The 26,521-nt window shown below is 47.8% G+C and overlaps 1 protein-coding gene across 2 annotated transcripts in view; it reads left to right on the top strand.

The window, feature by feature from the left end:
• LOC103118968 (plexin-A4) overlaps positions 1-26,521 on the top strand; it is a 519,644-nt gene that overhangs the window by 83,038 nt on the left and 410,085 nt on the right. For both annotated transcript variants that reach the window (XM_060196590.1, XM_060196591.1), the window contains exon 2: positions 8,606-9,884. In XM_060196590.1, the coding sequence (XP_060052573.1) occupies positions 8,694-9,884 (1,191 nt within the window). In that variant the 5' untranslated portion in view covers positions 8,606-8,693. The remainder of the gene's footprint in view (positions 1-8,605; positions 9,885-26,521) is intronic.

The raw sequence follows: 26,521 nt of genomic DNA, 5'->3' as shown, positions 1-26,521 counted from the left end.
CTCCATTTCTCTCTGTCCTATATAACAACAACATCAATAACAACAACAATAATAACTACAACAGCAATGAAAAACAACAAAGGCAACAAAAGGGAAAATAAATTTAAAAAAATTTAAAAAGAAGACAGATGCTTGTAGACCTGCTTCATAGCTCATGAAGTGCCCCCCACTACAGGTGGTCCTTGGTCATGTGCACTTTACCAGGTGTGCCACTGCCTGGCCCCCTCTTTATGTTTTTTTTAAGCAGAACAGAAAACATTTCTTCAAGTGGAAGCCCTTACTGGTAAAGGAAAAAGACTTCACTCTGAGGGTGGGGCACAGAACTTTTGAGGTGGGTACAATGTGGAATTATATCCTGTCATCTTGCAATTTTGTAAACCAATATTGGTGACAAATAAAAACAGCTTGTAAAACGTTTTAATACATTGAGGAAAAAAAGAAATTCACTCCGAAGATGTTGAGATTAGCCTGTACTCAAATGTGAGTGAGTCAAAAATGGTTTAAAAATACACATCCTATGATGCTGTCTCCCAAGGTCATTTTCACAACTCCCCATGAGTCTAGAAACACACACCCACACACACACACCACATATTTATATATGTTCTGTGCATACACATACATATATGTATGCCCTGTGTAGACTCGGTGTGTATAGACAATGTATTTATGTTATATTGTTAGGAGGACCCCCAGAGCACCTCTGTCAATTATGATGTCTGTTGTCTTTCTTTCTTCTTGGTGTTGGGTGTTGGGGATTGAACCCAGAGGCTCCCACATGAAAAGTAAGTGTTTTACTCACTGAGTCACTTTCTTGTAATTTTTTGATGCAATACCAGGGAATAAACCTCCTGACCCCAGGCATATACCATATGGCCAAACCACCTACCTAACTCAAAATTTAATGTGTGATTTTATTTATTTATTTATTTATTTATTTATTTATTTATTTATTTATTTATGCCAGAGTCCTCCTTGGTCAGCCCTAGTTTATGGTGGTGCAGGGGATTTAACCCGGGACTTTAGAGCCTCAGGCATGAAAACCTCTTTGCATAATCATTATGCTATCTACCTCTATCCTAATGTATAATTTTAGAGGCCAGACAGTAAAGGGAGAAGGAGAAGGAAAGGAGAGGGGGAGGTGAAGGAGGGAGAGAGAGAGAGAGAGAGAGCATAAGGAAGTGAAGTACTTCTCAGCCATTTCTGGAGTTCCTTGGTGCTGTCCTAGGGGCTTCAATATGGTGCTGGGGTTAAACCCAGGGCTTTATTTATCTCTCCTGCCTTGGAATCTGCAATGCTAGTGCTCTGTCATCCTCTTGGCAAAGGCCCTACAGTTAGGAAAGGTACCGAGAGCACCCAAGAGTTCTCCCACTTCCAACCTGACTGTGTGTTCCCCCAGGCAGTCCCTGTCTCCCTGTGGGCCTCATTTTGCTGTTCTGTAAATAAAGTCTATAGACAAATACTGCTGCTGTCTTAACAGTATCACTGTGAACAGTAAATCCAGAGTGAGGCAATGCAGGTGAGCACACTTTGTAAATTCTAAGGTAATTGCACAAAATAATTGCTTTTTGAAACCGCTGTATAATAAGTTTCTCCTCTGCCACTCAGGAATCTGAGAGGAATGTGTGAGTTGGTGAAAATGAGTTTTGAGTTCTTCAGCAAGTTGCCACATAAAAACAAAGGCTGCCCCGACGTCTTTAATCAAAATGATGATCAGCTGCTACAAATTCTCCCCTGAGATCTTTCCAAATTAAAAAATCTGAACTCAAAGAAGGGGAAACTGTGGAGGATTTGGGCTTGTTCCTGAGACTTTCTGAGACTCCCGTTTTCCTCACTTCTCTTGGCTCAGTGAATGTTTTGGGGGAATCTTGGGATGCTTTGGTTCCATGACTTGTCTTGATTTATTATAGTAGCTATTATTGTTGTTGTTGTTGTTGGATAGGACAGAGAGAAATGGAGAGAGGAGGGGAAGACAGAGGGGGAGAGAAAGATACCTGCAGACCTGCTTCACTGCCTGTGAAGCGACTCCCCTGCAGGTGGGGAGCTGAGGGTTTGAACCGGGATCCTTACACCGGTCCTTGCTCTTTGTACTACCGCCACATGCGCTTAACTCACTGTACTACTGCCGCACTCCCCATGACTTGTCTTGAAGAGTCAGGGTTGGACTGCTGCTCTCTCTGAGAAAGGTTTCCATTGCTATTTGAAGGGTAAATCTTTCCTATGAAAACAGAACTTGAAGTGGTGTGAAGCCATGGTTTTCCCACTCTTAGCTATGAAAAATATTATTATATAGAGCCCATGCAGCCTACAAAGCACACCAAATAATGGCGTAAAACTTAAGCTAGCACTCCCATGCAGGAAGAGCAGGAATCTGACAGACATTCAGCCCATGTAAATGATCTCTGGGGAACACAGCAGTATCCATGATGTTGGGGTGCTTTTGGCCTCATCTGTGAAACAGATGCTGAGTCCTGCTTTCAAGCCTTGTTGTAGAGACAGGAGTCCTCTGGATTGCTTTTGAAAACAGGTGTTTACTGTTGTATTTGACAGGACAGAAACTGAGAGGGGAACAGGTGGAAGAGAGGGAGAGACACATACCTGAAGCACTGCTTCACTGCTTACGAAACTTCACCACTGTGCAGTTGAGGACCGGGGATTTGAACCGGGTTTGTTTGTTTTGCCTCCAGTTTGTAGCTGGGGCTTCCTGCGGGCACTAGAAACCCACTGCTCCTGGTGGCCATTTTTTTTCATTTCATTGGCTAGGACCGGGAGAAATTGAGAGAGGAGGGGAGATAGAGAGGGAAAGCGAAAGATAGACACCTGTAGAACCCAGATCCTTGCATGGGTCCTTGAGTTTAATACTATGTGGGCTCAACCAGATGTGCTACTGCCTGACCCTCCCTCTGTGGGCTTCATTCAGTTAGTAAATACGGGTACTAATCTAGGCCTTTGGGGAAAGCAAAGTCAAATTATGAACCTTCTGAAAGCAGGAATTTAAGGAAAGCCTGTTCATACCTGTAAGAGTTGGGGTTGGTCTGAACATTACCTTTAATATGTTGTTTCAAAAAACAAACATTGGGGGCTGGGCGGTAGTGCAGCGGGTTAAGCACACATGGTGCAAAGCACAAGGACCAGCGTAAGGATCCCAATTCGAGCCCCCAGCTCCCCACCTGCAGGGGGGGTCACTATGCAAGCAGTGAAGCAAGTCTGCAGGTGTCTTTCTTTCTCTCCCCCTCTTTGTCTCCCCCTTCTCTCTCAATTTCTCTGTCCTATCCAGCAACAACAACAACTATAACAATAACAACCACTACAAGGGCAACAACAAGGGCAACAAAATGGGAAAAATAGCCTCGAGGAGCAGTGGATTCATAATGCTGGCACCAAGCCCCAGCAATAACCCTGGAGGCAAAAAAGAACAACAACAGAAACACGAGAAGAAAATAGTCGGGGTGGGTGGGAGTACACCAGGTTAAGGGCACATAGTGCAAAGCACAAGAACCCACACAAGGATCCCAGTTTGAGCCTCTGGTTCCTCACCTGCAAGGGAGTCTCTTCACAAGTAGTGAAGCAGGTCTGCAGGTGTCTCTCTCTGTCTCACTCCCTCTCTATCTCCTCCTCCCCTCTCAGTTTCTTTTTTTCCTATCCAATAAAAACGAAACATGCCCTCCAGGAGCAATGGATTTGTAGTGCTGGCATTGAGCCCCAGCAATAACCCTGGGGAAAGAAAAGCCAGAAATGGAACTGGGTGAAGGTTTCCTAAATCAGGAACCTCAGGGTCCATATCCTGGAATGGAAAGCCAACTTTGTCAAGAAGGGGGACTGGGGCAGTCTTGGGGACCAGGAACTCTGGCAGCTCTGCCCTCTGGGTCGCAGGGCTGAAGTTCAGTCACCTCTGTGTTGGTGCCCTGGGAGGCAGGGGGGGAAGGGGGCCTCTGGTGGGGCAAACTGGAACTCACACCCTTTCTTGTTGCCTTTCTCTGTCCTTTGTCTAAAATGCAAGGAAGCTCATTCCTATCAGCTACTGTTGTGTCCCCTTTGTCCCTCCCCCACTCCAGTCATCTCAGCATCCCCAGATGAGGCAGATGAGTGTTTGTGATGCATAACTCTGTCTCATTTCAGTGCTTAATAGGAGATAGAGAATGAGCCCTGACACCTTTCTGCTCAGTAAATTCATAATTACAGGCTTCCCCGTCTTGCTTCTTGTAAACCAGAGATGCTTTGATTGGCTTGTGGATCCCTGAGTGCTCCCAGCAAGGTAGGGCAAAAGGCTCTCCCCTAGTGCTGGGGTTCCCTGGAATCCAGGGACTGCAGACATTCACAGCAGAGGGCCAGGGGCTGAATCCTGACCCACAGCTGCTGGGAGGGGCTTGTTGGTTGTAATGTTCTGAGAGCTTTCAATCAGGAAGACTGAGGTGCCCAGAGAGTGGTCCCCTCTAGCAAGAGGCCAGAGAGCAGAGATTGGAGTGAAAGTACATGAAGCTGGAAGACAGGTGGTAGATGGTGGGAAGAGCACTGGACTGGGAGTCCACAGACTGGAGCTCTAGCCCACCTCACCTCAAACTTATTATATGGTTTCTTGCAATTCACCAGTCTTCCGTGGATCTCACTCAGTTTCTTGTCTCTAAAATAAGGGACTGGGAATCACTGCTTCGGGTTATCTCTTCCAGGTCAAAACCTTCTTGATTCTTCTCTGATATATTTATTAAAATATTTATTTGTTTATTTATTCCCTTTTGTTGCCCTTGTTGTTTTATTGTTGTAGTTATTATTGTTGTTGTTATTGATGTCGTTGTTGGATAGGACAGAGAGAAATGAAAGGGGGAAGACAGAGGGGGGGAGAGAAAGATAGACACCTGCAGACCTGCTTCATCACTTGTGAAGTGACCCCCCCCTGCAGGTGGGGAGCTGGGGCTCAAACTGGCATCTGGGATCCTTACGCCGGTCCTTGTGCTTTGTGCCACCGTGTGCTTAACCTGCTGCGCTACCACCTGACTCATTTCTCTGATATTTTGGATTTGCACTATCCTGACTGTTTGTCATTCTTTTTTTAAAAATAGTTGCTTATTTATTCCCTTTTTATTGCCCTTGTTTTATTGTTGTAGTTATTATTATTATAGTCATTGTTGGATGGGACAGAAAGAAATGGAGAGAGGAGGGGAAGACAGAGAGGTGGAGAGATAGACAGACACCTGCAGACCTGCTTCACCGCTTGTGAAACTACTCCCCTGCAGGTGGGGAGCTTGGGGCTCGAACTGGAATCCTTGTGCCAGTCCTTGAGCTTTGCGCCACATTTGCTTAACCTGCTACGCTACCGCCTGATTTCCCTCTTTGTCATTTCTAATTGAGACGATACCATCATGCACCATCTGGTTATCATAATGCTAATCTTCTTAATCTTACTGCAAACCATGTCAACAACTAGGCTTTAATCAATGAACATTGAAACAATGATCGGTTACTTTGTGCCAGGGCCAAGCCCTTGTGCCAGGTGCTTTGTGATTATATGTTTTAGAGGTGACTAAATGTTTTAGAGGCTTTCCACTGGCCAGTGATGCATACCAGGTGATGCCCTGTGTGTCACAGTCTTGCTCACCACTATGTCTCTGTGTCCCCAGCACTGGACATGTGCCCAGCACATTATAAAGGCACAACAATTCCTTTCTGACGGGCAGAAAGATGGAATGGAGATAAGGAAGGTAACACCTAAGTGCCTGTGCTGCTGCCCACACACAGATAGCCTCATTCACCCTACAGCTGTGCTCCAGGGTCTTACCTTACCTGCCTCTGGGTGGGGGAAGGGGGAGCACTTGAGCTCTTCAAGAGCATGTGACTACTAAATGATAGAGTTGCCCTTGGAATCAGGTCTGTATCACAATACTCAAGGGCCCAGCAGATAGGCCCCTTTAGGTTCAAAACACTTTGTAATTCATACAAATTCCCAAATGCAGAATTTCTGGATGACTCTCATTTTCCTACCAGGAGTTCTTTCTTCTTTTGCTTGCCTACTCTTCCCTCTCCTCCTCCCCTTCCCATTCTTTCCCTCCTCTTCCCTTCCTTCCTTCCCTCTTTTTCTTTCTCCTTTCATCTTCCTTCCTTCCTTCTTTCCTTCCTTCCTTCCTTCCTTCCTGTTCTTTCCCATTTCTTTTTTTAATTTAATTGATTTATTTGATATAGACAGAGAGAAATTGAGAGGGTGGGGGGATAGAGAGCTAAAGAGAGAGAGAATTACAGCCCTATGTCACCACTCCTGAAGCTTTCCCCCTGCAGATGGGGACCAGGGGCTTGAACTTGGGTCCTTGCACACTGCAATGTGTGCACTTAATTAGGTGCACCACTGTTGGTATGCATGAGACCCCTTCTGTTTCATTTGGTTTAAATCCCCCCTGCTTAACACCATTCTATTTACATAACTGCTGTTAACAAGCACCTCCCTCCAGGGCATTGGTTCAATCCCCACTGTTTCATGATATGTTTTTGCTCCACCCCCCTCCTTGTCACACCCTGATCCCTTCTTTGTCACACCCTGATTTTCACCAGTCACTTTTCTCTCCACCCTCTCTATGTCACATCCTGTTTCCACCCTACTTGGGAAGTATATATAAAGACAGCATTGTGAGTTTTAGAGTACTTTACCTTGAGTTTAGCTTAGCTTGTCTTAGATTGTCCTGCGTCCTGCATGAATAAAGAGATACTGCCTACAGCTCAACTATGAGTCCCTGGTCGTCTGTTACCTGCCCGTGAAGCCAGCCCATTGAACAACACACCACCACCTGGCTCTTTCTTTCCCATTTCTTAAAGCACCTTCCTTTTATGAGGATCTCTCTCAAGAGGCCCCACTAGGAGAGACAGCCAAACTCTGTCTCAGTAAAGCAGCAGGGTTCACAGCTGGGCCATGTACCTGAAGACTGGTTCCTGATGAGAAGAAGGACAGAGGATATGGGGGCCTTCTTTGACCTCATTGCACAAAAGAGAAGCTTCCTCTGTGCTCAGTTCGGACCCAGAGCATTGAGGTTGTCACACAGGTGGAACCAGGAGGTGGGATTGTCAGAACTATTCTACTGTGTATGGCTGGTGACTGACTTACATACCTAATGCCCATGACTGTGTACTGTAGTGTACTGTAGTGGTCTGGATGTTAAGAAGGAGGTAGATAAAAAAATAATAATAATAAAATTAAAAAAAAAATGGAAAAAAGTTTTAAAAAGTAGGGGTAGATAGCATAATGGTTATGCAAAGAAACTCTCATGCCTGAGGCTCTAAAGTTCCAGGTTCAATCCCCTGCACTACCATAAGCCAGAGCTGAGCAGTGCTCTGGTAAAAAAAAAAAAAAAAAAAAAAAAAGAAAAATGGAAAGAAGGAGGTAGATAGATGCAAGACTTGTAAGCATGAAGTGTTGGGTCCCTGGAATCACATATGACTGTATGACCCAATGGAACTCTGGTCACTGTCTTTTTTCATTGAATAGCTATGTTTTTTAAAAGAAGAAGCTAGAAGGGGGATCTTATTTGGACTTGGGTGGCTCTGGTGTGAATCCAGTCTCTGCTGCTGTTAGCTTGGCGAGTGATATCATTTCCCTATATAAGGAGACGGTGCTGCCACCAGTCATTTCACAGCTGGTCTGCTTTCATATTCCACATGTGCATGAATCTATCTCAGAGTCGTCCTTCACCATTCTTGTTATAATGAGTTGTGTTGTTTAAAAAAAAAACAATATTTTGATTGATTGATCTTTATTTTATTGGATGGAGGCAGAGAAACTGAGATGGGGGGAGGAGATAGAGAAGAGAGAGACCTGCACCACTGCTTCACAGCATATGAAGCTTTTCCTCTGCAGGAGAGGGCCAGGGACTGGAACCCAGGTCCTTGCACATGGTAATGTGAAGTGGTCAACTGGGTGCACCACTGCTGACCCCTGTCCTTCTCTTTACTCATTTCACTGAACACAGTGGCTTCCAGTCCTACCCATTTTGTCCTGAAAGATACAATCTTATCTTTGTCAACTGTAGAGTACTGTTCTATTAAGTATACATCCCATGACTTCCTTTTAAAAAATATATATTTAATTTATTGTTGGATAGAAACAGAGAGAAATTGAGAGGGGAGGGGAAGGTAGGGAGAACGACGGAGAGACACCTGCAGCCCTGCTTCACCACTGTTGAACCTTCTTCCCTCTTGAAGATGGGGACCAGGCACCAGAACCCCGGTCCTTGCACACTGTAATGCGAGCACTTAACCAGGTGCACCACTGCCTAGCCCTCATTCCACAACTTTGTCCAGCCACTCTCCAATGGGAGAAAGCCTTTGCAACTGTGGACAGGGCAGATATAAACAGGAGCGCATGTCTCCTTCCTAATGAACATTTTCTTGTCCTTTGAAGATTGCGTGGTTGCTCTTCCTACAGTGCTCTCCTACTCTGCTGTCCATCAGCTCTGCCTGCCCCATGGCGGGGGCAGGGTCTAGTGGCCTCTGGTCCTCCCTCCCCCGCAAATCTGTCTCAGTGTGTACATAACACTTTGGGGGAGGGGAGGGCAGCCAGCCAAACTGTGGGGGTGGAGCTGAGGTACTGCTATCACCATTCAATGTGGCCCCTTTCCTTTCTCCACAGGGAGGCTTCACCCCTGGGTCCTGGCTCTCTGCGGAGATAGCCGTGCCCAGTGCTGCCCTGCCTCTGGGCCCCATTGTTGGGCTCCGAAATGAAATCCATGCCCTGGAACTGGACTTGCTTGCTGTCCCACCTCCTGATGGTGGGCATGGGCTCCTCCACGCTGCTCCCCCGCCAGCCGCCTCCGCCCTCGCCACCCCAGAAGAGGTCCTTGGTCACTTTCCGCGGGGACCCCGCCGAGGGCTTCAACCACCTGGTGGTAGACGAGAGAACTGGGCACATTTACTTGGGGGCTGTCAACCGGATCTACAAGCTCTCCAGCGACCTGAAGGTCCTAGTGACCCACCAGACGGGGCCGGATGAGGACAACCCCAAGTGCTACCCGCCCCGCATCGTGCAGACGTGCACGGAGCCCCTGAGCCCCACCAACAACGTCAACAAAATGCTACTGATCGACTACAAGGAGAACAGGCTGATCGCCTGTGGGAGCCTGTACCAGGGCATCTGCAAACTCCTGCGTCTGGAAGATCTTTTCAAACTGGGGGAGCCCTTTCACAAGAAGGAGCACTACCTGTCGGGCGTCAATGAGAGCGGCTCTGTCTTCGGGGTCATCGTGTCCTACAGCAACCTGGACGACAAGCTGTTCATCGCCACGGCGGTGGACGGCAAACCTGAGTACTTCCCCACCATCTCCAGCCGCAAGCTGACCAAGAACTCCGAGGCCGACGGCATGTTTGCCTACGTCTTCCACGACGAGTTCGTGGCGTCCATGATCAAGATCCCTTCAGACACCTTCACCGTCATCCCCGACTTTGACATCTACTATGTCTACGGCTTCAGCAGCGGCAACTTCGTCTACTTTCTGACCCTGCAGCCCGAGATGGTGTCGCCCCCGGGCTCCACTACCAAGGAGCAGGTGTACACCTCCAAGCTGGTGAGGCTCTGCAAGGAGGACACGGCCTTCAACTCCTATGTGGAGGTGCCCATCGGCTGTGAGCGCGGTGGTCTGGAGTACCGCCTGTTGCAGGCAGCCTACCTATCCAAGGCGGGGGCCGTGCTGGCCAGGACGCTGGGGGTCCGCCCGGATGATGACCTGCTCTTCACAGTCTTCTCCAAGGGCCAGAAGCGGAAGATGAAGTCTCTGGATGAGTCTGCCCTGTGCATCTTCATCCTGAAGCAGATCAATGACCGCATCAAGGAGCGGCTGCAGTCCTGCTACCGGGGTGAGGGCACGCTGGACCTGGCCTGGCTCAAGGTCAAGGACATTCCCTGCAGCAGTGCGGTGAGTTGGAGCTGGGGGGCTGCTGCTGGGGACATGGGTGTGGGGGTGGACCCCAAGCCTGTGGCCTTCAGGGGTGAGAGAGTGCCTCCCCATCTTGCAGATGGAGCAAATGTATCCTATAGCAGGATGGGTGGGTGTGGGTGTGTAGCAGGACCCTCAAACCTGGGTCGACCAGGGGTGTGAAATACCCCAACCCGTTCTGCACATGAAACAGCTGTATCTCATCTCCGAGTCTCCTTGGATTCATCACCAGGTCTTGTGACTGTGACGATGAGCTTGTAAGAGTCTGAGATGAAGTTGAAACAAAAGATTTCTTTTTCTTTTCTTTTTATTGCCACCAGGGTTATTACTGGGGCTTGGCGCCGGCACTATGAATCTATTGCTCCCAGTGGCCTTTTTTTTTTTTTTTTTTTTGATAGGTCAGAGAAAAATTGATAAGGGAAGGGGGAGTTAGAGAAAGAGAAAGAGAAAGAGAAAGAAAGAGAGACACCTGCATACCTGCTTCACTGTTCATAGAGCATTCCCGCTACAGGTGGAGAGCGGGGGGGCTTGAACCATGGATCTTGCATATGGTAATGTGTGTGCTCAGCTAGGTGTGCCGCCACCTGGCCCCTCAAACAGAAGTTATAGGGATAGGTGAAAAATTATGTACCTGCCATCTGCCCCAGGCTTCATAGAAGGCAAGATTATGATGTGTTGTGGTCCAAGACAAATCAGGAGACTCCTAGTGTCATAACAAAACTGGGAGAGGAACTATGGGCCAGAGAAAACAACGACAAATTAATAGGCAGAAACAGCCCATTGAATTGAGGGGGACTCCAAGCTATGCTGAGTCCTAACTGGTGGCATCTTTGGGGAGCCTTGGGCTCGGGTAGTAACTGATCCATCCAGGACAGTCTGTGAGAGAGGTAGGTGAATTTGGAGGTCCTGGCCTGCTCCCTGATGAAGGTGATAGATGACAGTCCAGATGCTGTGCTGTGTGGATGTTTATGACACATTCAAACAGGTCCCTGGGGAGATGCATTACAGTGCTAACATACAAGGGGCCTGGGTGGTGGCACACCTGGCTGAGCACACATGTTACGATATGCAAGGACCCAGATTCAAGTCCTTGACCCCACGTGCTGGAGGGAAGCTTTACAAATGGAACAGTGCTGTGGTGTCTTTTCTTTCTCTCTCCCTCACTACCCACTTCTGTTTCAATTTCTCTCTGTCCTGTCAAAGAACTAACTAACTAGTTTAAAAACTATATAAAAAAGAATGCTGACATGGGACAGGGCCTTAAAGACCTCCTCATCTGGTCTCTACTTTCTGCCTGAAAGGTGAACAACAAGGTGAGTTGATTGTTTAATTTCACATCCATTGCAAAGGAATGTCAGAAGTAGACTTGAAGTCTCCTAGCTTTGCATCACCACGTGTGTGTGTGTGTGTGTGTGTGTGTGTGTGTGTGTACACATACACACGTGCAATACATTCTCCACAATCATGCACACATATGTAGAAAATGACAAGTGTGGTCTGGGAAATGGTGCAGTGGATAAAGCATTGAACTCTCAAGTGTGAGGTCCTGAGTTCAATCTCCAGCAACACATGTATCAGAGTGATGTCTGGTTCTTCCTTTCTCCTGCTATCAATCTTCATAAATAAGTAAAACCTTAAAAAAAAAAAAAAGAAAATGACAAGTTATGAGGCTGGGCAGTGGTGCACCCAGTTAACTGAACATATGTCCATGCACAAGGACCAGGGTTTGAGCCTCTATTCCCCACCTGTGAGGTGGAAGTTTCATGAGCAGTGAAGCAGGTGTCTGTCTTTCTCCCTTTCTGTCTTACCCTCCCCTCTTAATTACTGTCTCTGTCCTATACAATAAAAATGAAAGGGGAGAGAAAAAAGAGGGAAAATGGCCACCGGGAGTGGTGGATTCATAGTGCAGGCACCAAGCCGCCGTGATAATCCTGGAGGTAATAAAAAGAAAGAAAAAGTAATTGAAATGACAGTTCTTGCCAGGTGCCCACTAAACAAGGAGAGCTTTTGTCATCAGTGGGTTTGGTTTAAGTCTCTAGACACCTGTTTGTAGAAAGTGGCTTCCATCCTATTTGGGGTGATGCTTTGTGTTTTTTTTTTTGGCTTCCAGGGTTATTGCTGGGGCTCGGTGCCTGCACCATGAATCTACTGCTCCTGGAGGCTATCTTTTTCTCTTTTGTTGCTTTTTTAAATTGTTGTTGTGATTATTATTGTTGTTATTGTTCGATAGAACAGAGAGAAATGGAGAGAGGAAGGGAAGACAGGGGGGAGAGAAAGAGAGACATCTGCAGACCTGCTTTAACACTTGTGAAGTGGCCCCCTTGCAGGTAGGGAGCTGGGGGCTTGAACCCAGATCCTCATGCTAGTCCTTGTGCTTTGCGCCATGTGAGTGTAACCCATTGTGCTACTGCCTGACCCTCTGGGTAATGCTTTTAAGAGTGAAATCAGCTGCAAGAATTGTCCTGGCTGCCCATGTGCAGGTGTCTGTCCTGCCCATGTCTTCTTGCCACAGAACAAAAAAAAAAAAAGAGTTGTGAAAGTTTGCAGAGCTGCAGGTCCTAACACAGCAAGTACAGTGGCTGTGGAGAGAACACAGGGAGAACAGACAGGCTACAGCCAAGATGGGGAAGGATGAGAGCCCGATAAGACGTGTTTGATTTCGCTTTTGGTTTTAATTAGCCCTTTCATGGGAGAGGCAAGCTCAGGGTTGAGAGCAGAAAGGAGGCCAGAAATCCCACACAGGGCTGGGGCTGTCTCCCCAGCCAGTCTCAAAGGCCAGGCTGCTGGCTTTTACCATACAGGATCAGTTTTCTTTGATTGGCCCAGGACTCTGTGCTTATGTGCCTCTCCGATTCCTTTGGGCTCAGCTCAGACCACACATATGTCCCCTACTCCTCAGTCAGGCTGAGCCACCCAAGGAAGAGTGTTTGCAAAGTCATCTTTTCCTCCATCTGATGTCATGGTGTGACTGCTGAGCTCTCTTTCCACTCTTCCTGTCTCCAGGCACACGTGGAGAAGATGGACTCTCTGAGTGTCCTTTCACCTTAAAGACTGACTTTGGGATTCCCTGAGATTTGTCACAGGCAATAACATATCTGTGAGCCTCCGTCCTGTGGTGTCTCTACTGGAGGAAAACGGCGAAGGCCAGCCCAGGCCAGGGAGTTGACCTTTGGGACTGTAATTTGTAGTCTAGTGAGGTTGGCGGCAGGGGGTGGGGGGTAGTTTCCTGTGGGCTTTATTAGGGTTATGACTCAAAGAACTTAAAAAAGGGGGTGAGTGGGTGGTGGTGCACAATACAGTTAAGTGCGCACCATACAGTGCATGAGGACCCAGGTTCAAGCCCCTGGTCTCCATCTGCAGGGGGAAAGCTTCACAAGTGGTGGAGCAGGGTTATTTCTCCCCCTCCCTTCTCAATTTGTCTCAATCCAATAATAAATAATAAAAAAAATGGGAAAATGGGGCTATGGTTAACTGTTCATTTTAAGGTATTTAATTTTTTTTTTTTTTTTTTTTTTTTGCCACGAGAGCTTCTAGTAGATTTTTTTTTCATCCTTCTTCTTTTTTTCCTTTTAGAGGATGAGAGGCAGAGAAGGAGGGAGGCAGAGGGGAGACACCACAGCACTACTACACCACTGGTGAAGCTTCACCTTTGCATAGTTCCATGCGAGGGATTTGAACTCAGATCCTCACACGTGGTAAAGTCTATGCTCTACTGTGTGAGCCACCTCCTTGTTGTTTTACTTTAAAAAATCAAATGAGTAACTCATAACTCATTTTATTTATTTTTATTTTGTTTTATTTTAATGAGAGTGACACACACACACACACACACACACACACACACACACACACAGTGTGCTAGCGCCTGTTCAATAAAACTAAAGCTTGCTCAACTCTGGCCTGTGGTGGAACTAGAGACTTTGCAGCCTCAGGCAGAAAAGCCTTTTTGTATAATCATTATGCTGTCTCTCCCTGGGGTCCTCTTATTTATTTACTTTTAACCAGAGCACCAGCTCAGTTTGCTCTTCTGTTGGTGCCCAGAATTGAACCTGGGTCTTTGCAGCCTCAGGTATGAAAGTCACTTTACATAACCATTATGCTAATTTCTCAGCCCTCTTAATTTGTATTCAGATCCAGCTGGTTAAAAACATCTAAGTTTCAGCTACAAAGCCTAGTGATTTGGGTGCTTGTATATGCTAAAATGCTCTCCATGCTAAACTATAATTTTTTCTCTGGCCAAGAACATTGGACATCTCTCCCTTTTAAGCTCAGACTTTGCTACATGCCCCACAGTGGGTGAAGGTGAAGTCCTCCTCCCCCTCTACAGAAACACACCCTACCCCCTCAGAAGTGCTCTGACTCTGACAGGCAGCCCAGGGAGGAGAAAAGGTCATCCTCCCCCCCCCTCCCCCAGCTGGCCTCCTGTCCCAGGTCTGGCAGGGGATCCTGAAACTTATGTGGTTCAGAGTCCTGATTGGCCAGGCATCTCTCCCAGCCCTGCTGCTCCGTGCCAGGCTGCTGGGGTGTTTTCCTTTCCTTGTCAGCAGGAAGTGGGGCTTGAGCTAGATGGGGTGTTTCCTGTTGTTTATGGAACTGGTGGGATTGGCTCTTTCTTTCTCTCAGACCTGGGACTCCCCTTCTTACTAGCCTACCCATTCCATTTGTAACACATAGGGACACACACAGAGATACATGCAAACACACCCAGTGATACATACACCCTCCCCACTAAACACACACACACACACACATGCACGCACGCCTGAAACATAGGTCCCCACTAGAGTAAGATTTTCTCACAGGGCTACTCACGCACCCCATCACTGCCCACTGACGCCCCCCCCCCCACTCCTGGCATTAAGTTTAATATGTGGGAACCTTAATGTCACAGTTTAGGGCTTCCAGTTTATTTAGTTTCTTTTGGTTTCATTTAGGTTGTCTTTTTGTTTGGTGTCTCTGTTGCTGAGGGGAACCCTAGCACGGAAGCAGGCAGTCATCTGGAAGTCTGACTCACTCTGCCATGGTGTCTGTTTCACCCTGCCTCACTTCTTTCTAGTTCTTGCTCTCTCACACTCTCATGTTTTGAGTCTGTGTGATGCATCCCACAGACTTCTCCTTTCTGAACTTAATTTTCCCCCCCTGTGATTGCTGAGGCTTCACTGCTCCTTGCTGATTTTTTTTCAGAGAGAGAGAGAGAGAGAGAGAGAGAGAGAGAGAGAGAGAGGAGGAGGAGGAGGAGGAGGAGGAGGAGGAGGAGGAGGGGGAGGAGGAGAAGGAGAACAGCGCAGCACCAAAGCTTCTCCCCCAGTGCAGTGAGGGGCAGAATTGAACCTGGACCCCATATGTGGCAAAGAAAACATCCCCCCAGACAGAACTAGCTCACTGACTTCATCTCCCTCATATGCAAACACTGCACACTGCAACTAGTCCAGTGAGGATTTTCACTCATGCACAACACAGACTCAGGCACCGCACCTGCGCACCTACACTAGAGTCCAGCTAACAGGGACAGCGGAAGCCTGGGGCGACTGCTCAGTGTGTGTCAGATCACTGGAATGACACGCACGAGGTCCCAGGTTCAATGTTCAGCATTAGTATTTGCCAGAGGTGAGAAGTGCTGTGATCTCTTTCTCTCTTTCCTCCATAGAAATAAATAAGTGCCACGCAGTGGCACACCTGGTAGTGCACACATTACCATGAGCAAAAACCTGGGTTCAAGCCCCAGGTCCCCACTGTAGGGGGAAAGCTTTATGAGCCATGTAGTGCTTCAGATGGCTTTCTTTCTCTCTAGTTACCCTCTTCCATCTCAATTACTCTCTGTCTCTATGAAAAAGCGGGAAAAAAAGAACTAGAGGCAAAAGAAAGAAAGAAAGAATGAACAAATGACAGGAAGGAAGGAAGGCCTCTAGGAATTGTGGATTCATGGCCCAGGTACCCCAGTGATAGCCCTGATGGTTCAATAAATAAATAAATAAGTAAATCTTTCTACAAATTGATAGCCAGACCTGTTAATCAAGTAGCTTCCTGCCCAGCCATTCTTAACACTCCAGTTCTGCCTTCTTGGGAATTCCTTCCATGCTTATCTTCCTCCTAGTCTGTCTTCTTGCCCAGGATACTAGCCTGGCAGCTCAGATCACTGAGGCTCAGCCAGTCCCAGCTTGTGAGGTGCTCTTAGGCCTGGGAGCAGTTTCCCCCTGACTCTGAAGGAAGCCGGGCATCTTCAAGAAGGGATTCAATAATGATAGCCCTCTGGGCCAATATGTTGAAATTCCTAGGGACAGGAGGCCTGAGAAGGCATCAGCACATCATGATAGATACTGGGCCCCTTTGTTCTGGAGGATATTTGAAGTTCTGAATAGAGCTATTCTGGAATATTCTTTGGGTAGAACACCTGCCAGTGGAGTCAGGCTGGGACACAACCATATTGCTGTTATCTCCTATTGCTCTCCTCTTCCGCAAGGGTTGGGTAATGCCCAGCCCTGAGATTCACTCCATCTCCCAGCCCTCAGCATGTGCTCTGGGCTGCACTCTCTCCAGACATCCCTTGGGATGATTGCTGAGAGGTGGCATTTGAAGGAAGAATGTCATCTCCAGCAGGAGCCTTCCTGCCCTTCCCAGCAGGCGTCTCTTAGTTTTAGAGGGCAGCTGCAGGTGGGTGTCCAGCTTCTTTCTTTCTTTAAAAAATTTTTTTATTTATTACTGGATAGGAACAGAGAGAAATTGTGACAGGATGGGGCTAGAGAGGGAGAGAGACAGAGAGACACCTGCATCCCTGCTTCACCACTCATGAAGATTTCCCCCTGCAGGTGGAGACCAGGGGCTTGAACCTGGGTCCTTTCACACTGTAATGTGAGTGCTTAGTGAGGTGCACTACCACCTGCCCCCTTTCCCCTCCCCCAGCTTCTTTCCATTAGCGAAAGCAGTGGCGAGAAGGATACAAACCGCAACCAGGGAAGCCCTCCATTCACTTGGCCTTGATGCATTTCTTTCTTTTTGGTGGGGTGAATCCTTCGCAGTGTTCACATCCATTCAGAAGGCTCAGCGGGTGGTGGTGGGGGGAGATGAGAACCCCATCTTCTCCTGGTCCTCTGTGCATGTCACCACCACCTCTCTGTCAGCATTCCAGAACGTAATGGGATTTGTTCGGCTCATTTATCCCACGTGCAGGTGACATGATCCAGACGCTACGCCCAGGCTGGAGGATCGAGAGGGAAAGCTATGTGGGCACCAGAGTAGGGTTAATGAAATTTATTCCCATTAACAAGGAATGACCTGCCCTGTCATTCAGCTGGGTGTGCTGGGTGGCGGCTGCCCAGTCCCCGCCGGCAAACACACAAACCTAATCATTTCGGCGTGCCTGCTCCCATTACCCTTCCGGTGGTGTCTGAGATTATCTGCAGTGGGCTGGGAGTGGGGGACAGATGGACTGTGTGGGGTTTATTTGTCCCTAGAGAGTAGCCATTGGTCATCTCTAGAGCCAAGATACGACAGCACAGGGGCAGCACCCAAGAGCGTTTTGCTTGGTTCCCTTCCTAACACTGAGAATCAGTCCCTCCCTGGCATTTCCTGTGGATTCAGTGCTGGCTTAGCAGGCCACTGTAAGGCATTGGAGTTTGGGTCCTGATTCTGTTACTGGTCTGACTTCTGTCTCTGATCACTGTGTCCTATCTCCTTATCCAAGGGAGGCCCCCGGCTCTCAGCAGCAGAGCTAATGGTCCTGGGTTCAAGACCTAGAATTCTGACTTGGAGCTGCTCTTTGCCAGCTCCTGAGGGGAGGAGGGCATAGCTTGGATTAATTACAGCCAGATTTCAGAGTCTCCTTGGCTACATGCCCCTCCCTTGGGAATGCAGTTCAAATTAGTGGCATTAGTTTTCTGTTAGAAGGATAGCTTGCTAGGGTGACTTGTGAATGGCCACTTCATTGTCTAGTAGGGTTGGAACACAGATGGGCTCAGAATGCACATTGCAGTATCAAAGGAAGTACTGCTTTTACTCCAGGGATTTCACTGTTTTGTGGACAGTCAAGTCCTTGAATGTTTGCATCAGAACACACACACACACACACACACACACACACACACACACACACACACACACACACAATCATAAAATACCTAGGACTTCTAGCCTGTTTTATTTTTGGGATGGAGGGGTCCCTCTTTCTGTACAAACTTTAAGATGCTTAGAAATAAGGCATTTGGGGAGTTGGGCGGTAGCACAGTGGGTTAAGCACACTTGGCGCAAAGTGCAAGGACCAGCATAAGGATCCTGGTTCGAGCCCCAGCTCCCCACCTGCAGGGGAGTCGCTTCACAAGCAGTGAAGCAGGTTTGCAGGTGTCTATCTTTCTCTCCCTATCTCTGTCTTCCCCTCCTCTCTCCATCACTCTCTGTCCTATCCAACAACAACAACATCAATAACAATAGTAATAACTACAACAATAAAAAAACAAGGGCAACAAAAGGGAGTAAATAAATACTTTAAAAAAATTTTAAAAAGAAATAAGGCATTTGGGGGACTGGGCGGTGGTGCACCCGGCTAAGCGTACATAGTACAAAGCCCAGGAACCTGATCAAGAATCTGGGTTCAAGCCCCTGCTCCCCATTTGCAGAGGGTCTGCTTCATGAGTGAAGTAGACCTGCAGCAGGTATCTATCTTTCTCTCCCTTTCTATCTCCCCCTCCCTTCTCATTTTCTTTTTGTCTTATCCAATATAATGGAAAAAATGGCCACCAGGAGCAGTGGGTTCATAGTGTTGGCACTGAGCCCCAACGATAAATCTGGAGGCAAAAAAAAAAAAGGCATTTGGTGATGGGAATATATTTATTTATTTATTGTTGGATAGAGACAGAGAGAAATTGAGATACAGAGACACCTGCAGCACTGCTTCATCATTCATGAAACTTTTGCCCTGCAGGTGGGGACCAGGGACTTGAACCTGGGTCCTTGTGCATTGTGGTAAGTGAACTTAAGCAGGAACACCACCAACACTTGGCTTCTGGTGCTGACAATCTTGACTTTTGAGTTCAGCTTTGGGAACTTTAGCTGTAGGCTGTTGAGTTGTGACTTGGAAATCTTGGTTATAACCAAGTTGGGTTGTGTGTTGGAATCACTGGGTATAGCCTGTTGAAACACTTTTTCTGAAGCTGCTCCAATAAAATGCTGGTGTGACTGGGTATCTGGGGCTTAGGAGTCGTCAGCTCTCTCTCTCTGTCTGTATACATTTACTTTCCTCTACTCTTTTGCTGGAGAGACCCAGCAAAGAATCATTTGGAGCTTGTGAATTAATAGCTAAGTGAAGGGGGTCTCATTCCCTGACTGCATTTCTATCCTCTGTGCTCAGGGCCAAGGGCTGGGATTGTGGGGGTGGGTTGGGCTAACCGTCATCTGTTGCCAGGGTTTCTTGGCTTCTCCAGGGATTTCAATCCTTTAAGGTCAATAAAGCCATGGACAGAGCATAGCAGAGTGTTAGAAATCATAAAAGAGAAAACTTATGCAGAGAAGCACAGCAATCAGAAGACTGATTTAGCTGGTATTAGGGTCCCCCGCTTCCAACCCCCCGTTCATCTATCCTATTTCTCTCTTCCTTTCTTGTCATTTCTGGGGCTGATTTTTTTTTTTTTTTTTTTGAGAGCGAACTCTCAAAAAAAAAAAAAAAAGAAAAGCCTGAGGGACCACAATACAAAGTGGTTGGGCTCAGCCTCAGCCCTGGGCAGTGCTCATGGAAAGCAGATGTACCACCCAAGTGAGCTATTTAAAACATTTATTTATTTATTGGACAGAGATAAGAATCAAGAGTAAAGGGGAATAGAGAGGGAGAAAGACAAACATCTGTAGCTCTGCTTTACCGCTTGTGAAGGATTTGCCCTGCAGGTGGGAACTGGGGATTTGAACCTGCACCCTATCACATTGTAGCTTGTGTGCTCAGCCAAGTCTGCCACCAGCCATCCCTCTTACGTGAGCTATTTTGCTGGCCCAGTGCTGGGGTGCTTCTGGGCCACAGTGGAGTCAATAGCAGCCTTCTAGGGCCTCCCCAAGATGTTTCCCCCTCCTGGGCACGCTCTTGGATCCTCTCTTCCCTACTGTCCCTCTTTCCACACCCTGAGACTTCTCGGGGGTAGGTCCATACTGGGCACCAGGCCCCAGAACCCTTCTGTTCTCTTGGGGGGGCAGCGGTTCCTGTCTGAGATATGACCCACATAAGCAGGCGAGGATTAGCTCTCGCAAGGTAGAGCTTGGCAATCAGAGTCTGCATTTAGACATGAGTCGCTGCAGCTGATCCCAGACAGAGCTCCCTGTAAACAGAAATCACACATGTCTAATTCACAGGTCTCCTTGCCAGTCTGTGTGATCAATTTTTTGTGTGTGTGTTTGTGTGTTGTGTATGTGTGTGTGTGGACGTACCGTGTATGTATGTGGCTAACGAATAGAGTGAAATTCAGGACTGCTGAGTGTGAGGAACGGAAAGGCCTTTTCTTTCCTGTATCCTCAGGCACCACAGGGGATTCCCTCCCCCTTTTTCTCCTAATTTTTGTTACCATTTTTAGAACTTCAATTCTCACTTTGGGACAAACAGACCCCAGTAAGGAGGAAGCTTAGCTTCTGTGACTGGCCCAGGGCCCACTCAGGAGGAAAAAGCTAGATGCTTCTGTGGATTCTAGAAAGGCGGAAGGGCAGAAAAAAAAGCAGAGGCTGGGCTTTTCCCAGACCTTCCTCTGATCCTGAGAATTGGTCCTCTAATCTCATATCCTTTTCAGTGGTCTTCTAGGAAGCTCCTGTAATGCTCCCCCCTCCCCCCCGCATCCCAACTGGGAATTTGGGGTTCTGGTATACATTTTCCATTTTTCGAAAGGTTTCTAGGGAGGACGTCACTTCCTTCTCTAGGACCTCAGTTTCCTCTTCTGTAAAATGCTGCTTTTGAATCCTAGGACTGGGGGTGATGCCCCTTCTCTGAAATAGCCTGGGGTGTGAAGGAGTACTGTGTTCAGTACTGCACAGAGTACTCAGAACTCAGTCCACCTGTGGTCTTTTCCCTGAAGTCCTGCTGTTTCCAAGCAGTTGGTAGCCCCCAGTGCTGGGGGCACAACACTTATGGCCTCATCGAGCTGCAGCCCAGTTTTGTCCCTGCACTGGAGTCATACCAGAAATAAACTTCTCATCAGTATCTGGCTGGTTCATAAGCTGGTGCTAGGTGCTTAGTACACTCTTTTTTCCTTAAGGTACTTAAGCAAATTAGTATATAATACTGTTCTCATGTTATGCCTCAGTTTCTCCTAATGAGAGCTCTACTATCCCAAGGGATTGAAAGCTCTTTTCTTTATTCTTTCTCTTTTTATTTTTTCTCTTTTCTTTATTCTTTTCTTTTCTGTTCTCTTCTTCTCTTTTCTTTTCTTTTCTGTTCTCTTCTTCTCTTTTCTTTTTTCTCCCTCCCTTTCCCTTTCCTTTCCAATAGGGAGACAGAGAGAGGTGAGGGGAAGGACACTACAACAACTAAGCTTCCCCCCCCCCCACTGATATAACATCTCTTACAGTGCTGGGACTCAGGCCTGGCTTGTGGACATGTCAGTGCAAGCACCCCCACCCGATGAGCTATCTCTCTGGATTAAGATGCGAAAAAGGCCCAATTCACAGACCCACAGTGGGTGAGCCTGGGCCAGTCTTGAAGATCTGACCTTCTACTTTGGGGGTCGATGTAGGGGTATCTGGGGCTCCTCTGTGGGAGACATCCAAGAGAAGCAGGAGAGCTGACTCCCAGCTGGAAGGATCCTCTCTTGACTAGACCGGAAGCTATCCCTGAGCTATGAGGAGAGCAGGTCTGATGCTGCCTCTTTCATTCCTAGGCTCCCTGGGCTCAGAGATGGGGGTACCTACATCCCAGCAGAGAGGCTGACTACGTCTGTCTATCCATCCGTCCCACTGCTTTGCTCACCTGCTGGGTCAAACAGTGGATGCCTGAGTGAAGAGGGACAGCCTGTGACTACGGAAGACCTGTGTCCCAGAGCTAAGCTAATTGGCCCATGGGGGATGGACTCAGTGACCTTTGCCTCATTAGCACTGTCTGGACTGGCCTAGATGACCTTCCATAATCAGGCCTCAGTATGGGGTTTCTGCAGAGGTGGGGCAGCCCAACATGGGGCTGCAGTGACTCTGCTTGGCCAAGGGTGTGCCAGCAGGAGGCAGACCAGAGCCAAAATGACCAGGATAAGGGGCAATTTCAACATCAGGTGCCCATCCTGTCTCCTCAGCCTTGACCTTCAAACCCAGGTGTCGGGCAGCCCCCCTGCTCCATCCTCCATTGCTGACACCATGGCCTATTTACATAATCATTGTTTTGCCTGAAAGATCCCCACTTTTTGATCTATAGTCTTTCTACCTCGAGATCCTGCAGGGTACATTAATCCCGCCAGTTAAAACCCTAGCAACCGTTGCTACGGAAGCTTTCTACCTTTTCTTCCTGCTCTTTCTTTTTTCCACCTCCTTTCTCAGCCATCTCTGTTCCCCACTTGCCACTTCTGGTTTTACCCTGTAAAGCCCACTTCTGTTCCTGGTTCTGCTCTCTTCCTCTTCTCTTCTCTCTTTTCTCTCCTGTGTCCTGACCTAGAGAAGGGCTGGCGTGCAGAGTGGGAGGCGGCCATTGTGGTTTGGCACCGTGTGGCTTAACCTGCTGTGCTCACACCGGACTCTGGAGTGTCCGCACGAATAAAGAATTGTATTACCATGCCGCCACGAGTTCCTGGTCTCTCTCCAGAGAAGCAAGCCCTGCACCAGGTGTCAAAGGAACAGTGGTTCCCTACAAGTGAGCTAAGAGGTTGTGGGGCTGAGTGGATTGGAGGGCTTCTGGGTGCACCCCCCAGCTCTAGCCCTTCTTGGAGAGTGTCCATTGAGACTACCAGACACTTGGGGTTCTGTGGGGCTGTTTTACAACTATACCTAGATTCTGGGGGTGACAACCAGGGGAATACAGGCAGCAGTGAAAGCCCCCCCCCCCCACCTCACCATCATTGGAGCTGATACATCTTTATGAGTGCCAGTCTTCCTGCAGAGTGGGAGCAATTTCCGTGTAATTGGTAGAGTCACCGTAACTGCACTGTCATTTGTATGGAGCGATGCATAATTGCAAGGTAACCTTTGCCGCTGTGCAGGAGGAAAAGTACCACAAGCTATTAGATTGTAATTGGGAGTGTCAGTTCCTGCTCCTAAGCCACCCCCACCACCCCCAACACTCCAGGCTGTCACGGGACCTCTCTGCACCCAGGTCCACTGGAAAGACTTCAGTGTGTTCTTGGCCTGGGTGACAGCACCCCTTAGCCAGGCAGGAGACCTCTCAAGGATTAGGGTGCAGCAAAGTCACTCGAAAAGTGGTGAAGGTGCAAAACCCTGAACTCCAGCCTGAGAGTTTCGGGTCCAGGTTTGAGACCGGTTTGAGTGAATCTGTTTTCGAATGAACAGTGTCTCTTGTGTGTGTGAGTTCTGGGGGTGGGTGGGAGGGGTCTTCTGTATCTTAGACCCACTCTTCTTATTCAGTCTCACTGACTGGTTTGGTGGATCCTTAGCTCATGCCATCTTAGCCATTTCATGTAGATGACATTGAACTCTTTAAATCTTGGAAACCCCTCACTGGTGTAGAAAACACAAATTTCCCCAAAGACAATAGGACTCATCAAGATTCTCTAGATTGTCTGAGGAAGACGAGCAATACTGAGTGATGCCAGAGTGCTTACAAAGCTGGACATTGCTCTACTTGCAACACATTACTGAATTCTTACTACTTTGCTGCAAAATATAGACTTTTATGATTATTTCCATTCTACCCCAGACTAGCTGAGTCACAGAGAGATTATATTACTTGTTTAAGGTCACAGGACCGAGTGGCACAGTGGGGATTCAAACGAAGCATGAAATTTTATTTATCTACCCACACTTTCTCCTGTTTATTCATCATTCACTTTTCCATCCATTCATAATACATTCACTCATCCCGTCCATCTATCCATCCATCCATCCATCCATCCATCCATCCATCCATCCATCCATCCATCCATCCATTATCCAGCCACTCACCCATCCAATATAGCTCAATTTACTATGATTTAGGAACCAAGCTGAGGGTATAAAGATATATGAAGCATGGTCCTGTCCCTGCTCTCTTGGTCCCTGGAATCCAGTGGATCACCAGCCCAAACATCTGTGGAAAGCAGATTTGGAGTCCTTTGAATTTGGACAGAGGAGACTCACAGAGCCACCCTGGTAACTGCACACATATTCCCATGAGCCAGATTCTGATTTCTTTCTTGGGTGAGAATGAAGTTGCTCTTTAGTACAAAAGCAGGCTAACAGAGTCAACAGCTCACATTGGGCATTTGTGGGGTGGCCAGTGGGGGGAGGCTCCACAGGACTCCCCATGATAGTGGAGTCAGCCCCTGGTCCTGGCTTCACAGGCTGCCACTGTAATTTTGCTGTTAATGGGGCCCAGGGGAGGATGGGGCCAGGGCCAGAGCAGACATGCTTCTCCCTCATTGCCCACGGTGCTCTGGAATCCACGCCAGTGTTCATATGCCGAAGCCTTTCACCAATTAGCCTTTCCTTCCGGGGCCCCAAGGCCTTGGTGTCTGCTCCTGGTGTCACAGCCTCCTTGAGCCCAAGGGCCCCTGGGGGACCCTCCCTCCTCAGCCTGCCCATGCTGTAATTACCCTGTGGATTCATCTCAGGTGACAGTGGTGTCCCCAGAGAGCTTTGCACTGGTCAGGAGGTCACTGCTGCCAGTCATCCTGCTCCTGCTCTGGGCAGGATCTTCGTTCTAAAAATCAACAGGAACTTGATGGGCATGGTTTTCACCTTATTTGGTGCTGACACACCTGTGGTCTCACCTGGTCCCTAGGACATCCTGGCTCACTATTTTATAGAGGATCTGATGGGGAGATGGGTATGTTAGCTGATGACAGGGGTCCCTGCTGTCCAGCTCAGGGTTGAGAAAGTCAGAGGGAAACATAAAAGGGTTCAGAAACTTCTGGAAGAGTCCAGGCTGCCCTAGAAATGCAGGAGAGGCCACTGGGGTTCTGGCTATCGGAGAGAAAGTGTTCCCTTACAGAAATGCCACTACTGAAAAGTTCCCATTGTGCTATTTCTATTTTTAAATTAAATTTACTTGTTTTATTTTTTGTTATTAATTTATTTATAAAATAAAAAATATTGACAAGACCATAGGATAAGAGGGTGCAATTCCACACAATTTCCACCACCAGAGTTCCATATACCATCCCCTCCCTTAAAAGCTTTCCTGTTCTTTATCCCTCTGGGAGTATGGACCCAGGGTCATTATGGGATGCAGAAGGTGGAAGGTCTGGCTTCTGTCATTGCTTCTACTCTGAACATGGGCACTGGCAGGTCAAGCCATACTCCAGCCTGTCTCTCTCTCAGTCCCTAGTGGGGCAGGGCTCTGCAGAAGTGGGGTTCTAGGACACATTGGTGAGGTCCTCTGTCCGGGGAAGTCAGGTTGGCATCATGGTAACATCTGCAACTTGGTGGCTGAGAAAATATTAAGATATAAAGCAGAACAAATTGTTTACTACTCATGAACCTAAAGGCAAGAATATAGCAGATGAATTTTGAGTCTCTATTATGGAAAAAGCTAGTAGATCTATTTTAGGTATATTCCAAGTCCCCATGATATTACTAGCTTTTGCCTGAGCCTGACAGCTAACATGCAAGTGGACCAGAGGTATTGACTGGGGAGATGGTATCATAGTTAGAGAAAGGACTAGAAAGCTGGGTCAGGGCAGAGAGTAGCTCCCAGATATGGGAAAAGTATATAAGTATAATTTTATGGTGTCTTTTTTTTTTTTTAAAGGTTTTTCTTCCTCCTTGCTGTTTCGGGTCACTGCAAACTATTGCGCACTTTTGCTTTATTGCGTCTATTTTCCCCTAACTTATGGGCGCATGTGCACATGTGTTCTGTCTCATGGGCCCTGATCTATATCTAGCTTCTGTGGCTTTGTTAGGAAGTGTACCACCTGGGATGGTATTGAGGAGTCCTGTGAGCTAGGAACGGTCTCACCAGAGTTCTGGAGCTGAAGGGTTGACATTCCACACTTGGTGTCTCTGGACAGAATCCGAAGTGAAGCGTGTCGGGGTGGTACTGGCTGCATTGATTTGGCTGAGCTCAGCAGATGCAGCATCAAATGGTGTGGATCGAGGAAGCATGCAGGAAGACAAGCCATGCCCTGGAGTTTCCAAGAGTGGAAGAAATACGGGTTTTATAGAGAATGGGAAGGGTTCCTGTTTTCTTGGAATTTAAAATGAAAGAGTTGCCTTAGTACCTGTTCTTGCTTCAGGCAAGAAGCCAGAGGGAGACTGAACCATAATTTCTATATTGGTTTCTGGGCAGTTCTCATTGGTGACAGTGGCCCCACCAAGCCCCTTCCTCAGGGTGACTTTAGACAGGCTGTGTCTGTACTGTAGCCCCCCACTTAGACTGTACACTTGTTGCTGCTGCTGCCTGGGAGGGGGTGCAAAGGATAAAGCATTGGACTCTCAAGCATGAGACATTCGAGTGTTGTTGGAGCTGCTCTGTGCTATTTGATGTGATTGGGGAAGTTAATTTGGGGGTGGTGGTCTGGAAA

Source organism: Erinaceus europaeus, chromosome 8, assembly GCF_950295315.1.
Source record: "Erinaceus europaeus chromosome 8, mEriEur2.1, whole genome shotgun sequence".
Taxonomy (NCBI): domain Eukaryota; kingdom Metazoa; phylum Chordata; class Mammalia; order Eulipotyphla; family Erinaceidae; genus Erinaceus; species Erinaceus europaeus.
This window is presented reverse-complemented; position numbering and strand designations above follow the sequence as displayed.